At 40.9% G+C, this 17,466-nt stretch overlaps 2 protein-coding genes across 4 annotated transcripts in view; both read left to right on the forward strand.

Moving 5' to 3' along the window:
- The window catches only part of LOC139452050 (uncharacterized), a 9,474-nt gene extending 6,388 nt beyond the window's left edge, over window positions 1–3,086 (forward strand). For both annotated transcript variants that reach the window (XM_071233347.1, XM_071233348.1), the window contains one exon: window positions 141–3,086. In XM_071233347.1, the coding sequence (XP_071089448.1) occupies window positions 141–1,384 (1,244 nt within the window). In that variant the 3' untranslated portion in view covers window positions 1,385–3,086. The remainder of the gene's footprint in view (window positions 1–140) is intronic.
- The window catches only part of LOC139452048 (uncharacterized), a 21,859-nt gene extending 7,217 nt beyond the window's left edge, over window positions 1–14,642 (forward strand). The window contains exons 1-6 of one of the 2 annotated variants that reach the window (XM_071233345.1): window positions 5,949–6,098; window positions 9,205–9,357; window positions 10,448–10,592; window positions 11,159–11,431; window positions 12,236–12,529; window positions 12,793–14,642. In XM_071233345.1, coding sequence (XP_071089446.1) covers window positions 9,205–9,357; window positions 10,448–10,592; window positions 11,159–11,431; window positions 12,236–12,529; window positions 12,793–14,027 — 2,100 coding nt within the window. In that variant the 5' untranslated portion in view covers window positions 5,949–6,098 and the 3' untranslated portion in view covers window positions 14,028–14,642. Of the gene's footprint in view, window positions 1–5,948; window positions 6,099–9,204; window positions 9,358–10,447; window positions 10,593–11,158; window positions 11,432–12,235; window positions 12,530–12,792 lie in introns of those variants that run through there. The other variant, XM_071233346.1, reaches the window with a different exon arrangement.
- Window positions 14,643–17,466: the final 2,824 nt, after the last annotated feature.

Below are 17,466 nucleotides of genomic sequence, written 5' to 3' on the forward strand. Positions count from 1 at the left end.
ATAGATAATAGCATAGTTCTTGTAACAATAAAATACTTAAAATTTCAAACAAAGGTATTATTTTAACAATTTATTTAACAATTACTTAGTCACAATTACAAACATGTTATAAAGAATGTTTTTTTAAATTTCCAATCCAGGAAGTCTAATTGATGAGGAGAAGAAAATCACTACCAAGAAGGAAACTATCCACTTTCCAAACATTCAAAGAGCAGAAAGTAACTTGTCCACAAATGTGTTAGAAGATTTTACAATTTCAAAAAAGGATACTGACAAAACCAGTCCTATGATTTTGAATATCCCAGTCCATGCTAACAATGCGCTAGATCCTAATTTGAATTTAACAACAGGCGACGAATCAAACATGCACAAAGTGAGTAATCTCTCGTCGCTGGAGAATAAAAAGCTCCAAAGCTACCCTGGAGAGGATGAGAGTGATACTCCTACAGTCAACGATGATGCAACAATGGAATGGAAACATGAACCACACCCCAGTTTTCACAGCCACCCAATAGACAGTCACCATGACGACAGAGAAGGGGGAGTTACAGAGAAGGTAATGCAGAGTTCTCCCGCTAGGGGCGGATCTAACATGGCACCATATGTTAGTAATTTAATCATTCAGTCACAGCTTGACCAGCAAAGAAAACATGAGGGTGCATCACTCGGTCAGGAAACTGTCACTGTTGAAAATCAGAGCACAGAAGGCTTGGGAGTTGAGCTGCCAAAGGAGAAGGGGCGTCACCGTGTTCCTGGAAGTCGGTATCATCATCCCAAGGAACATTATCATACAGAAAGTACAAGTGTAAAAAGCCACTATGATGAGAAGACACACTGTGACCCCGAGTCCAAGGTGATCAACACCGAGATGGCCTACCAAGAAGAACCCACGTTAGCTGGAACAGAAGCAGATTGTGATATACCCCGCTTGTCAGGCCCGGTCGACGTGTCTGGAAACGCTTCTCCGGTTGGCAATATTCCACATTTTGGACTGATCGAGGGGGAAACTTCACCGAATGTCATGTCTGACAGGCCGGGACATGACAGACTGCATATTGCAGATAATGGTACATATTTGGCTGAACCATACAATGTGATGTCGGACACGAAAAGGTCCAGTGGCAGCGCCTGCACCCAACCAGTTAATGTCCGTTCAAATACACCCCAACAGGCCTACTCGCCCCTACGTGAAACGTCTGATGGGAGTGTACGCCTTTCCTCATACTACCATCCCAGTTTTGGCGATTCACCGGTACCAAACTATACTCACATTCAACCTCCAGTCCACATTGTGTCAATGTCGGAAACATCTGAACCACCCCCTATCCATGAGGCTTTAGCTGAGATGACACTGACCCGAATGATGGATGGAGCCAGTACATAGACACCTCGTTAGTCCGGATCCTTCTAGTGTGTGGACACCGTCTTCCGTTAAGTGTTGGAACGTTACATCTATGCAGTAAGTCACACCAGGGATTCTGGGTGGAAGAGGTACCCTGCAACCTGTGCGTGTAACACGCATCCTAGTGGATCGGAAGGCCAGGATCAATGATTTGGTTAACCGCGTGTCATTGTAACCTCGACGGTGTAAGACATTGCACATAATATCAATCACTGGATTGTCTGGTCCAGAAGCCATCGTTTTACAGGCCACCATCATATGCTGGAATATTGATGAGTGCGGTGTTAATTAGTAACGAAAAGTATAATGCGGGCGGGTTCACGAGATGTATGCAGATTGGGTATGAAAGATCACAAGATGACATGGGATCACTATCTCATGATGGTGCAGGGTGTCAACTGCTGCTTGGCAAGAAGGTGGAGATTCGGAAATGGCCGTCTGAAGAATTGTAATTGATATATGCCTGTGGTGACTGGTGTAAAACAGCCCACAAAAGCTGAGGCGAACTTTACATCAGCACACTGGCGAACCTTGTGTTCAGCATGACACTGGCGAACCTTGTGTTCAGCATGGTACTGGCGAACCTTGCGTTCAGCATGACACTGGCGAACCTTGTGTTCCGCATGATACTGGCGAACCTTGTGTTCAGCATGACACTGGCAAGCCTTGTGTTCAGCATGACCCTGACGAACCTTGTGTTCAGCATGACACTGACGAACCTTGTGTTCAGCATGACACTGACGAACCTTGTGTTCAGCATAACACTGACGAACCTTGTGTTAAGCATGACACTGACGAACCTTGTGTTAAGCATGACACTGGCGAACCTTGTGTTCAGCATGACACTGACAAACCTTGTGTTCAGCATAACACTGGTGAACCTTGTGTTCAGCATGGCACTGACGAACCTTGTGTTCAGCATGACACTGATGGACCTTGTGTTCAGCATGACACTGACGAACCTTGCGTTCAGCATGACACTGACGATCCTTGTGTTCAGCATGACACTGGCGAACCTTGTGTTCAGCATGACACTGACGAACCTCGCGTTCCGCATGACACTGACTAACCTTGCGTTCCGCATGACACTGGCGAACCTTGTGTTCAGCATGACACTGGCGAACCTTGTGTTCGAATGCAGGTTTGGGGGCTTTGGTGAAGGGCCACGTCATAATAATTATCCCTCCAGTAATGGTGGATGAAGCTAACAGGAAGATGTATGGGAACAATGAATAAAACATATAATATTCTTAGTGACCCACTCCCTTTGCTAATTATCGAGCTAGCTTCTATTTGTCATTTCTATTCTATTACCTATTTCCATTCTATAACCAATCAGTGCTAATTACCCTCGGTATCCCATTTGCCCATTGTCTATTTCTCAATCAGTTATAAATGAAGCGTTGGCTTCCATTGCTCATCACCTATCAGCGCCAACTGTTTGTTGGCTTTCCTTGTTAAGTTTCCTCCTTTGTTGATCTTATTACTTTTGTTGTTCTTACATACATACATACATACATACATACATACATATATATTATCTGCCCCATATCATTTGTTTACCTGATGAAGGAGTAAGTAAGTGTTCCTCCCAATAAAAATGTTACCATCCATAAATTCTCTTCCTTATGTGTATCACTTCTAAATGTCTTTTGAAGACTTGCCATACCCTGACACATCATTAAAAGTGGCAAACACGTAACTCGCTCACGAAAAGAAACGTGAAGACAGCTAAATTAACAGCTTTATCCTTAAAATGTGTATATAATGCATAAACATGTTGTTAGAAATGACACTGTTACTTCAGATATAGCAACTTTTGACACAGCGAAAAATTCCAGCATTTCATCCCGAACAAAGTTTTTCATAAAAGATTGGTATAATAAGGGTATTTGGTCCCTAAAACATATATGTCAGGGAAATAGATTTACTCCATTTGAAATTCTAAAAGAAAGATACAATATTAAAGGGACATTTTTGCATTATGTTTATGCATTATGCGGATACGTTTAACAGACACCAACGAAAGAAAGGTTTAAGGAGGGGAATACCCATATATATCCTCTCTGAAATAACTCCCTTTTAAAATAACAAATGTACAACACATCTTCCCTAACATATCATAAATACGGGATACTGGTCACACAATTTATGAATGGGAAGCTTCAGTCGAGGCTAGTATGTTAACATTAATTGTAAGGCCGGGGTATGTTGACATTGTTATGGGCGGTCGGTCGCTTAGTCTCTCTGCTATACATTAGCTATGAATAAACCTGCTTCGACATATATTTCCAATAAAACATTTTCCTCGTCAAGCAATTTTCCATGATAAACTCTGTTCTCTCTTCGAATTAAGGGTGAGTATTGTAAACATGAAAATGTCCGATAGATTGCTTCCATCACTTTCCCAACAAACCTAGCTTCGTGCCGTCACACTGGTACATGTACTTATCAGTTTTCTATCTATTTTCAAAATAGCACGTTCTGAAGTAAAACTGTGCACATCATGTTACACGGTTAAAACTCAAACCGTAGAGCTTATTTGTCATCGCCTTAAATGGAAAAGCTACCTTGAAACATCAACTATGCAAGTCGGGACAGGGCTGAATAATTCTTTACAAATGGTTCACAATAGTACGCAGGGCGGGTGATTCGAAATCCGGCTGCCTTCAGCGTTATAGTCAATGCAGGGTGACATGACTACTTCGTTGTTGCGCGCTAAATGTAAAACTACACTGCTAGCTTGCTGATTGTGTAGTCTTATCTATTTCTTCTGTCTTTTTCTATACAGGTTGTTTAACGTTCATGGTGTACAACTTGTAGACTGTACAAGATGAATTTGATCCAGCTAGATGTTCATTTTTTTTTGCCATTGCCCGGCGTATATCATGTTGACACAACCCGTCTCTATTGTGGTATGATGTACTTTCAACACACAAACTGTATTCATCAAACCAGGTCGCACGCTCTAGCGAGCGCGGGTTATTTGAAACGACGAGGCCACGTGAGTTGTCAAGCGCTCACAATTCAAACTGGGCTGACGGCTACGGTCTGTCTATTTAGGGCAGCACGCTATACACATAGCTCTATTCATAACCCTTTACTTTTGTTTTCTTATGAATTCTTTTCTGCCTTATAAACACACACCTTTCATTAACCCCCTTTCCCGACGTGCTGTTGATGCATGAGTCATCCTATCCGATCACGTGACGTGGATCAGCCAATCAACTTCGGTTCCGCCTGGATCAACCGGATCAACCAAAATTTGGCAAGGTGCGTCAATTTACCATGTATAATGAATTAATGACTGCTGATTATGCATTATAGTTTAATACTGAACGTAGGAGTGTCATTTGTTCTTGATCTGATAGTTATCCTGCATCGTCACATATCCACTCTTAATAATACCTATGTTTGGGATGAAGCCAGTTAGCTCACAGGAACTCGATGATAGCGAGTATAACATAATAAATTCGTATATTGAAAAACAATCACACCCCTCGGACCCCTTGGCACCGCGGAATTCATCGTATCGCGGCATTAATGATTTCCGGTAGTTTACGCGGGACACGCCTCTTAGAGGCTGTAAGTAAGGAGTTATTAATGCGTTGATACATATTTCTGGCATCTTTTGTAATATTGCCTTATCCCGATCTATCAATGGCCAACGATATAACCCGCAGTTCCCAAAGTAAACTCTCCCTATCGACCTGAACTAGATCATCTGCATATTCATGGCGACTAATAAGGTAACGGAAATTACATAATATGCTAAATTAAGAACGTTTGCGGAGTTCAAACCCGTTTTTCTTGTTTAGCTCAGCGGCGCAGCATAGAGCTGACATTTGATGGTTGTTTTAAAATAAATACTACGTAAGGTGACCACAGATGAACATGATTGTATAGCCTATGGTTTGTTTAACAGGTGCCAATAGGTTGAAATAAATGACATTCATATTTCATGCATATCGTGTTGTGATTCGAGAGCGAAATCTTGAATAAGAAACAAGATGACGGGTGTCACTCCTTGTCTCTATGTATATAGAGGGGTGTGATTTTTTTCTATACGAATATATTATGTTATACACTCTATCATGAATTCCTGTGAGTTAGCTGTGAACTTAACACTAATAGAGACTTATATCAAAATGAAACCATTTCATGCCTTTCAAGACACATTTAGTTCGGAAGGGCGTACTGTTGACACCACACACCAATTGACTCGACATTTGGCATAAACCGATTGCGTCTCCATTCATGATTGGTTATGCACAATAAGTTTGATGTAGACTCCTTGACCTAATACGCCGCAAGACTTGTGTTAATATTCGTTGATGATTCGTCGCCAAGGGCTGAGCTGTCAGTGGAGATTTTGTAGGCAAACGTTTACAGGTTTACTCAAGAGTATCTGATATTAAACGTTTACTTCATTATTTATACGATCTACCAAATCTACCAGAGTCCACAACAGCATATGACGTCACTCTATTTGTAGGTACGTGTCACGTGATTCGGATTTCACAACCCACAAATAAAAGCTGAGAGAGAGAGAGAGAGAGAGTCTTGACGGCGTGAGACATTGATTATTATCAGGTGTGTCTACCTGAGCCAAACCCTGTACAGATCGTCGTGACATATCTGGAACACCAACGACTGCGGTGTTATCGACTAACAAAACGTCCCCTTATAGCTGAAGGTACGTTTGTTACAAAGTGTGACCTGGCTGATTGTGTAGGCCGTTGCTGGTGTATCAGCCGTCTGACAGCCTGGTCCACAGGCCGTGTATTTCCTTTACGTTTATCTGCAGTGCCACCATTTTGAGTTCTTAGTTTCAGAGAATAACCTACGATCTATGAGAAGTTACAGATTATCTTTCCAGAGTGAATTCATTCGGTGAAATGATTTCACTCGAGACAGATAATTCTTAATTCCGAGTAGGTTATTCTATCTATTACACAATGTCACGAAAGTATGAAGACAAACGTATAATGTGAACCTTGACGAGAAACTTGATACAAGTTAACCTAATGTTTTTAACGGATCGTATCGATCTCAACCATGAGTGAGTGAGTAAGGTTTTACGCAGCTTTTGGCAGTATTCCAGCCATATCAGAGCTTCACACTTTGTACCCATGTGGGAAATCGAACCCAGGCCTTCGTGGTGATTAGCGGGCTCTTTAACAACTAGGCTACCGAACCGCCCCTAGCAACAATGACTAAACTACCCATGTGCAAATATCGGAAGGTAATTACACTCCTTCTTTTCACTGTAAGGTAATATGTAGTGGATATTTGTGTTTTCTTGTCATACAACATATTCATATCACCGAGTGCCCCGACAATGTGGATATTTTCATGAGAATCAGTTGAGATGAGATGAGGTTTTTGACAGGGAAACAAATGACCTATTTATTATGAATTCTATTACTGATGACATAGTGTCACCGAGGCCGGCTGACACTAGTTCCGGCATGAACTGATATTTAACGCGAGCGAGAAAAAGCATTGGTTCACTGCTACAAACATAACGTATATCGCTGATGATGAAAAACAAACGCATGAACATGTGCGATTTCGTTCTAATGTTATTAGGGAACAGTTCAAAAGTTCAAAGATGGATAACAATCTAAATTCCTTAAAGTATCATGAAAAATAGTAATCGAATTTTCTTACATCATTATGTAGCCAGTATGATGTACAATGCGATGCCCGAGAAAAAGAAAGTATCAAAACGTTAAGTTAGTTCATGTTTCATTAGTTGTTAGGAGACCTGTGTTGTACATATAATACCGGTTAAAGTAATGGATTCATCCGTGTGCGAACTACACATAATGTCGGAAGGCGCGCGTTTAATCTCCAGTAATAAGTTAGTAAGTAAGTAATGAATTCATGTATGTCAGGAGTATGGCAAGTGGGGGCGTGTCAAGTGAATGATATAAGTTTAACATCGTACGATATTTTCCTTTTCAATTTTACGGGCGCGGGTTCCACACATACCAACACCCTCAGTCCGTGCCTTCATAAAGATATACATCGAAAGATTTGTGTAGCCAATTAATTCATTATTAACCAGAACGGTATTTTTCTTACCTTCAGTCACCCATCTCCAAACAACTTATAACTGCGATAGATTATTGCATAATGTGTGCCAGCAGTCAGTCCATGTATCATAAAACACTTACTAGTGGCAATGTGTATACTGTAATGTAACACGTTAGCAAGTGACGCGGATTCACAGAGTCTATCACATGCCACTTCAACTCTCTCATGCTATTTCAATACTACAACGGGATATTGTGATAAGTGAGTGAGTGAGTTGGGTTTAATGCCGCTTTTGTCAGTATTCCAGTTATATCACAGCGTGTCAGGTTAATGTGGGAGGAAAGCCCGAAGTGATGCAGGTCTCAAACGTTTACCACTTCGGTGAAACCCACGAGCACGGGTATGGTGCTGACAAATCTAGAAACATAATCAGGCGAACCGGGACTCGAACCCACAATCATAAGTTTCTGGCGTGCCCAAGGGACGCAACTCTGCATAGCGAATCGCGGCGCCTTAGACGACTGGGCCAACCGTGCCCCCGATTTTGAGATAAGGAGAAAATATACTAAACAAACAAACCAATGCGCCCAAGATGTGGTTATCCCGATTATTTTCGCCACTTTTTGTTGGTCACAGGTAGGTGTTCACTTGTACTTTTTCCGAAATCACCAGTTCATCTTCCGAGAAACATTCACATTCCATGATAATTCGAAAACTATTGTCACTCTCTGAGTAGGACAAGTTGTGATCAGCATCCCGCCAAAAGAGAAGTAGTAAGTGCGATAGAAGCTTCATCCTTTTATACACAGATCAGTGAACATTTTAAACGTAGAGTAGGTCTTCAGCAACCCATGCTTGCCGTAAAAGATGACTATGCTTGTCATAGGCGACTTACGGGATAGGGTGGTCAGGCTCGCTGACTTGTTCGATGCATGTCACCGATCCCAATCGTGTGGATCGATACTCATGATATCAATCACTGAATTGTCTGGTCCAGGCTCGATTATTTACAGACCGCCGTCATATGGCTAGAATATTGCTGAGGGCGGCGTTAAACAACAAACCAACCAACCAAACACAGAATAGTCTCAGTGAATGAGTGGATATGGTTTTACGCCGCTTTTAGCAAAATCACGGCGGGGGACACCAGAAATAGGCTTCACACATTGTACCCATGTCGGGAATCGAACCCCGGTCTTCGGCGTGACGAGCGAAGGCTTTAACCACTGGGCTACCCGACCGCCCCAGAATACTCTCACAGCAAAATAAATGAAAGTACCAAAATGCGAACATGAATTCAATTGACGAAATAGTACGTTTCGCACATTGTTTTCTCACCGAATAGTGACCTTAATTTGTGATGCGAATGGCCATTGTCGAATTTCTGTTGAATATTTTAATCCTTTAATCCCACTCATACCCATGCCTGATTTTAATAAGCCAAACAAGTGACTTGAATGGTCAATTCCGATACATTTTGAACAATTTATGTTTTTTGTAGACACTCAAACCATATTTTTTCCAATAGCACTTCAGTATGAGGCATGGGAAGGAGGGGCGGGGCTTGTGCGACCAAGCGTGCAATTTTAAGGAAATTTCCTCTAACAAGACCATATATTGAGCCTCTGTATATAAAATTTAAGGAATGAAGTTTTGAACTGGTCCCTTAGCAATGACATTCGTTTAGCCATATCAGTTGGTTCAATGTTTGGCATAAAACCATCTGCTCATGCATTCGAACAATTGTTTCTTGTTTCCAGATGTCTTCCCGCGAAATGGGAAAAGTGATGGAGAAGGCTGTGAAAGGAAAAGGGGTATATAGGAAAGTAATTTACGGTATGGACCCACAAGTAATGCTCCCAATGATTCTAGAGACCGGAATTCTTACTGTGGATGGTTATGATCCGTACTATGTAAGTATTTTCTGTCCTATGGATACCATGTATAGCTGCTTGTGAGCACCCATACTGCATTTTCATGAGACGCATTTAAATATATCCGCTACGTTTATATCAAAGTCAGTTCTTAAACAAATGTGAATGTTCACAATGCAATGTACTAACCATATACACCTGGAGAAAGAGTAATAACTAGAGTCAGAATCCTATGACGTCTTTACTGATTGCACATAAAAGAAGTCAACTTCTTCAGTGACAGGTACAAACATTGCATATTCAACTTCTATACATAACCTTCAAGGCTTTAAGCTGCGATAGTTGATATCACGTTGTTCTGTGTAAACAGGGGCAGTCGGTAAGCCTAGTGGTAAACGCGTTTGCTCGTCACGCCGAAGACCCGGGTTTGAATCCAGACATGGGTACAATGTGTTAAGCCCATTTCTGGTGTCCCCCGTAGTAATATTGCTGGAATATTGCTAAAAGCGGCGTAAAACCATATTCACTCACTCATCCTCTTCAGCTATCTCTCACACGAAATAGATTATTGGGACCTTTTCTTCATTTCAATCCCCATGTTAATAAGTGAGTGAGTGAGTTAATGCTTTACGTCACATCGGCAATATTTCAGCCATATCGTGACGAGAAATTATACATTTTTAATACATATATTTAAACTAAATAAAACCTGTCATCGATGGACGGTAAAAAAATTAAATTTAAATGTTTAAACACCAGGGAACCTATCCCCACATTAATGCAACGAATCCGAACTGCCCCTTCACTAGTTCGTATCGATTTCCATACAGCCATTCACGTATTACACATGCATAGCCATTAGGGAACACAGCCTCCGGGGAATCCTACAGTATGGTTTGTTCTTACAGCACAAAGTATTGGGTCCAGCTGAATATACGTCAATCAAATTTCATACTAAATGTGTTTAAAACATTATTCACCATGGAAAATCGGATACAGAAATTGAAATTATTCTACTTGATATCTGACTACTCAACACAAACGCTGATGTCGCCAATGTGAATACCATGGGAGCATAGAGAAAGCGGAAGATATATTTTTATATTTTTACTTTTATTTTGTATCAAAGAATAAACTGACTCAGCATGGGGAACCTGATGAGGATATAAACGAGCGACTACTTGACATTCTGTTCACCCGAGACAAATGGTGGAATGTCTTCATCCGAGTCTGTGGACAATGTGGATACCATGGCATCATACAGGCAATTGAAGGTATATCGGTTACACCGATGGGGGTGACTATGAACCACTGTCTAGAACCTGATTCCAATCAAGGCCCACACAATGGTAATCAATGAGACATAACTACCTGGATTAATATACATCCGGGTGCTGTTGTTCAAAATAACATTAGCGCCACGACTGTCGTAAGTCTATGTTACGGTATGGGAGTTACGATCACCTTAGCGCGAAGATCGCTTTGTACAACGGCACCCGGGTGTGTTTCCAGACTGCATCAAACTTCCAAGCACTGCCAATTGGTTCCTTTTTAAACACCCGAAGTTAGAAAATATTTCGAAACCGAGAATTGCCTTTTTCCTATTAACATAAAGGTTTGAAATAAATATTTTTCAAACTTCAAAAGTCCCAAGATAAGACTAATCTAACAGATAATGTGGATGTATTACATGCAAGTAGTGTATGTTGACACTCCCTTTCTATTCAGTTTCAACGAAGTGTTGTACTTGCAAAGACACTGATACATAACCATATACAGGTTCAAGTCCTTAGGTTTAATGTTTGGTGTATAATGTCTGTGTTTCTGACCCATATTTCAGAAAAGTTGACAGCAACTCAGCGATCTGAACTGCGATCTAGTACCAGGCAGCGAAGGGGTGAAGTAAGACGTGGGGAAATGTCACATTCAGAAAGGATACGACAGGGTCACCCTGACAAACCTTCAAGTGATTCAAACCAATTCTCAGAAACCAACGCCATAGCCACGACACCAACCCTAAGGGACGATCCTACACAGGGAAACATGACATGGGAAGGAGGTCAATGGGAAGCAAGATACGAGAGCAGGAACAGCAACATTGGTCCATCTCCTGGTCAGCCATATATGCTTTAGAATGCATTGTGTATTTATAAATTTCACAACAAATTGCATACTGTCTTTTCGAAAAGCAATCTTCATTGTAGATGACCAAATGGTTTGTGTATTAAAAATATGATCACCATGGCAAACAAATAATGAAAACATATTTCGGTTAGTTCGTTGTGTTCTCCAGTAGCTTACGGGTGTCTCAAGAGTGGGCTAACATAGATCAGAGGGTCTGAGTCGATGACCTGCGCGATTAGGTGGTGTCATGCATGATGACAGGTACACCTAGTCACTACTTTGCCTGATCGCAACTCAAGTATATAACATACAGCTGGTATATTACTGACTGCGGACCGCCTCCGTGGTCTAATGGTAGAGCGTCCGCCCGGAGAGCGGAAGGTCCGGGGTTCGATCCCCGACGGCGTCATACCAAAAGACGTGAAAAGATGGTACTTGTTGTTACCCTGCCTGGCGCACGGCATTAAGGGGCTAAAACAAGGACCGGTCGGCTCGGAGTCAGTATACTGTGTCTGAGTAGGGTATTCATGTTAAACTGCGGCATGGTATCTCAGTAAGCTAGCACTATAAATCGGCATCAGTCCGGACTAGTACAAGCAGCCACACACATACATACACGTGCATGCACGTCGCTATATAAGTGCAATAATCTTGGACGCGACGTTAAACCCCATTTCACCTCACCTACTGACTGCGGTGTTAAACAACACTCATGTATCTTGCTATTCCATTGAACGGTTTCTTAATTATTGATGCAGTTCATGCACTCACTCACTCACTCACTCTGTTTCAGATTCGTTGATAGAAGCTCAACACCCTCGACTACACATGCGAACACAAGTTCTTACATCGCAGAGCGGTAGTGAAAGGAGAACCAAAGGACAACAAGAATTGTCAGATTCAGACAGCAGACAACAATTTGATCAACTTTCATGGGATTCAAACACCTTTACTGAAACCAAGCCATTAGCAAAGGCATCGACGCAAAGGGCAGATCCAACACATGGAACCATGCCTTGGGGAGGTGTTCAGTGGGAAGCAAGATACGACAACACACAGATGAACAGTGACATTGGTCGATCGCCTGGTCAGTAACACATTCTACATGAATGATGACTTAACTGCTTATTCATAAATACCTCAACATTTTTACAGGTGTTTTCTTGAAAGGATTTCTTCTTCATTCATAGATAACCAAAAGGTCTGTGCATAGATAATAGCATAGTTCGTGTAACAATAAATTACTTAAAATTTCAAACAAAGGTATTATTTTAACAATTTATTTTCACAATTACTTGGTCACAATTACAAACATGTTATAAAGAATGATTTTTTAAATTTCCAATCCAGGAAGTCTAATTGATGACGAGAAGAAAATCACTATCAAGAAGGAAACTATCGACATTCAAAAAGCAGAAAATAACTTTGAGGATGCGTTCAAAGATTTTACAATTTCAAAAAAGGATACTGACAAAACCAGTCCTATTATTTGGAATATCATAGTCCGTGCTAACAATGCGGTAGATCCTAATTCGAATTTAACGACAGGAGGCGAATCAAACATGCACAAAGTCAATAATCTCTCGTCGCTGGAGAATAACACGCTCCAAAGCTACCCTGGAGAGGATGAGAGTGATACTCCTACAGTCAACGATGATGCAACAATGGAATGGAAACATGATCCACACCCCAGTTTTCACAGCCACCCAATAGATAGTCACCATGACGACAGAGAAGGGGGAGTTACAGAGAAGGTAATGCAGAGTTCTCCTGCTATGGACGGATCTAACATGGCACCATATGTTAGTAATTTAATCATTCAGTCACAGCTTGACCAGCAAAGAAAACATGACGGTGCGTCAATCGGTCAGGAAACTGTCAATGTTGAATATCAGAGCACAGAAGGCTTGGAAATTGAGCTGCCAAAGGAGAAGGGGCGTCACCGTGTTCCTGGAAGTCGGTATCATCATCCCAAGGAACATTATCATACAGAAAGTACAAGTGTAAAAAGCCACTATGATGAGAAGACACACTGTGACCCCGAGTCCAAGGTGATCAACACCGAGATGGCCTACCAAGAAGAACCCATGTTAGCTGGAACAGAAGCAGATTGTGATATACCCCGCTTGTCAGGCCCTGTCGACGTGTCTGGAAACGCTTGTCCAGTTGGTAATATTCCACATTTTGGACTGATCGAGGGGGAAACTTCACCGATATATGTCATGTCTGACAGGCCGGGACATGACAGACTGCATATTGCAGATAATGGTACATATTTGGCTGAACCATACAATGTGATGTCTGACAAGAAAAGGTCCAGGGGCAGCACCTGCACCCAACCAGTTAATGTCCGTTCAAATACACCCCAACAGGCCTACTCGCCCCTACGTGAAACGTCTGATGGGAGCGTACGCCTTTCCTCACACTACCATCCCAGCTTTGGCGATTCACCGGTACCAAACTATACTCACATTCAACCTCCAGTCCACATTGTGTCAATGTCGGAAACATCTGAACCACCCTCTATCCATGAGGCTTTAGCCGAGATGACACTGACCCGAATGATGGATGGAGCCAGTACATAGACACCTCGTTAGTTCGGATCCTTCTAGTGTGTGGACACAGTCTTGCGTTAAGTGTTGGAACGTTACATCTATGCAGTAAGTCACACCAGGGATTCTGGGTGGAAGAGGTACCCTGCAACCTGTGCGTGTAACACGCATCCTAGTGGATCGGAAGGCCAGGATCAATGATTTGGTTAACCGCGTGTCATTGTAACCTCGACGGTGTAAGACATTGCACATAATATCAATCACTGGATTGTCTGGTCCAGAAGCCATCGTTTTACAGGCCACCATCATATGCTGGAATATTGATGAGTGCGGTGTTAATTAGTAACGAAAAGTATAATGCGGGCGGGTTCACGAGATGTATGCAGATTGGGTATGAAAGATCACAAGATGACATGGGATCACTATCTCATGATGGTGCAGGGTGTCAACTGCTGCTTGGCAAGAAGGTGGAGATTCGGAAATGGCCGTCTGAAGAATTGTAATTGATATATGCCTGTGGTGACTGGTGTAAAACAGCCCACAAAAGCTGAGGCGAACTGTACATCAGCACACTGGCGAACCTTGTGTTCAGCATGACACTGGCGAACCTTGTGTTCAGCATGGTACTGGCGAACCTTGCGTTCAGCATGACACTGGCGAACCTTGTGTTCAGCATGACACTGACGAACCTTGCGTTCAGCATGACACTGGCGAACCTTGCGTTCAGCATGACACTGGCGAACCTTGTGTTCAGCATGACACTGGCGAACCTTGTGTTCAGCATGACACTGACGAACCTTGTGTTCAGCATGAAACTGACGAACCTTGTGTTCAGCATGACACTGACGAACGTTGTGTTCAGCATAACACTGACAAACCTTGTGTTAAGCATGACACTGACGAATCTTGTGTTAAGCATGACACTGGCGAACCTTGTGTTCAGCATGACACTGACAAACCTTGTGTTCAGCATAACACTGGCGAACCTTGTGTTCAGCATGGCACTGACGAACCTTGTGTTCAGCATGACACTGATGGACCTTGTGTTCAGCATGACACTGACGAACCTTGCGTTCAGCATGACACTGGCGAACCTTGTGTTCAGCATGACACTGACGAACCTTGTGTTCCGCATGACACTGATGAACCTTGTGTTCAGCATGACACTGACGAACCTTGTGTTCCGCATGACACTGGCGAACCTTGTGTTCGAATGCAGGATTGGGGGCTTTGGTGAAGGGCCACGTCATAATAATTATCCCTCCAGTAATGGTGGATGAAGCTAACAGCAAGATGTATGGGAACAATGAATAAAACATATAATATTCTTAGTGACAAACTCCCTTTGCTAATTATCGAGCTAGCTTCTATTTGTCATTTCTATTCTATTAGCTATTTCCATTCTATAACCAATCAGTGCTAATTACCCTCCGTATCCCATTTGCCAATTGTCTATTACCAATCAGTTATAAATGAAGTGTTGGCTTCCATTGCTCATCACCTATCAGCGCCAACTGTTTGTTGGCTTTCCTTGTTAAGTTTCCTCCTTTGTTGATCTTATTACTTTTGTTGTTCTTACAGATATATAATATATATATATATTCTCTGTCCCATATCATTTATTTACCTGATGAAGGAGTAAGTAAGTGTTCCTCCCAATAAAGTTGTTAACATCCATAAATTCTCTTCCTTATTTGTATCACTTGTAAATGTCTTTTGAAGACTTGCCATGCCCTGACACATCATTAAAAGTGGTGAACACGTAACTCGCTCACGAAATAATGCATAAACATGTTGTTAGAAATTACACTGTTACTTCAGATACCGCAACTTTGGACACTGCGAAAAATTCCAGCATTTCATCCCGAACTGTTGTAGAGTTTAAGGAGTGTTTTAAACGTATCGAGATTCAGTTGTCTTCTGAAGTGTTTTTACATCTACCATTATCTTATTCCGCACATTCAAACTTATATCAAAGATGGGTAAATTTCTTTTAAACATCGTTGTTAACAACGATGTTATTAAAGCTTGGTGTGAATATTTTAGAAAATATGAATTAGACCTTTCTCTTATTGAAAACATTATGAATCAACCATTATGTTTAAACCACTACTTAAATTCCCCAAAGTTTTTCATAAAAGATTGGTATGATAAGGGTATTTGGTCCCTAAAACATATATGTCAGGGAAATAGATTTACTCCATTTGCAATTCTAAAAGAAAGATACAATATTAAAGGGACATTTTTGCATTATGTTCAACTTATTTCAATTATTCCCCAAAAATGGAAAACAGCAATTAAAAAACAATTTGATGTAAATTTATACTTTGACATGTCTATTCTTGATTTGTAAAAAAGGTTCAATACTTGTTTATGATAAACTTATTTTTTCTGACTCACAACCTAAAATATGTAAGAAATGGGAGATTGAATTTGCCGGATGAATGCTTAGAATGGGCAATTTTTTTTGTCTCTTTTAGAAAAGACATTAGAGATGTAAAAGCGATAGATTTTCAATTTAGATTCCTGCATAGAATGATATATAAAAAAAAGAACTATATAAAATGAAACTTGTCGATGATGATTTATGTGAATTTTGCAAGATAGAGAAAGAAAACTTGATGCATGTATTTAATGACTGTGAATATGTGTTCGAATTCTGGCAGAACTTGGAGTCTTTTTTTAATTCTGTTGGAAATTGTGATACAATTTTTACAAGATTGAATGTATGGTTTGGTGAAATAAGTGCAAAACCTGCAAATAATCATATTATTATGTTAGCTAGTTTAAACCCTCAATGGACGTTTTTAAACAAGTATTAAAAGATGCTATCTATTTGGAATATCTGTCAGCAAAAACTAATAAGCTTTGCACTTATAACAGAAAGTGGAAATGGTATTGTGGTTTACATGATGCCTTGAATCTTACATAGATTGCTGTTATTATTGATTGTTTCCAATCACTTTGACTCTATTGCCCAAGAAAAACTGCAATGTTTCTCCAAGATAATGATTACAATATTATAGTCTGGTATTATTTATTCTTTTATTATTAGCTTATCTTTCTATGATTGCTAATAAATATGGTGTTAACAACTTTCATGACGGAACATCTTGCTCGATCCTACAAGATCAAGGCCTATCCTCCAAATATTCTGTGTCAAATTGTTAATAATGCTATACATGTATATATCACCGTGTATGTAACCACTGAAACTGGAATAAAAATGATTGGAAAAACATAAAATCTTTTTAACATTGCGTTCAAGATAATTGCACTTATATAGCGTTGGGTATACACGTGTATTAGTGTGGATGCTATCAATAGTCCGGACTTGTGCCGGTCTTACCATTTTTGCAAACACTTGGTGGCATCACTGATTTTCTGTCATCCATTCACATAGTTTTGATCGTTCTTCTGCCTGTTGCGCCCAATGGAGTTTTGAGTTTTGGTGGATGTTCGAAACTGATTG

The sequence above is a fragment of the Haliotis cracherodii genome, unplaced genomic scaffold (genome assembly GCF_022045235.1).
Source record: "Haliotis cracherodii isolate W230 unplaced genomic scaffold, xgHalCrac1.p SCAF_9, whole genome shotgun sequence".
Taxonomy (NCBI): domain Eukaryota; kingdom Metazoa; phylum Mollusca; class Gastropoda; order Lepetellida; family Haliotidae; genus Haliotis; species Haliotis cracherodii.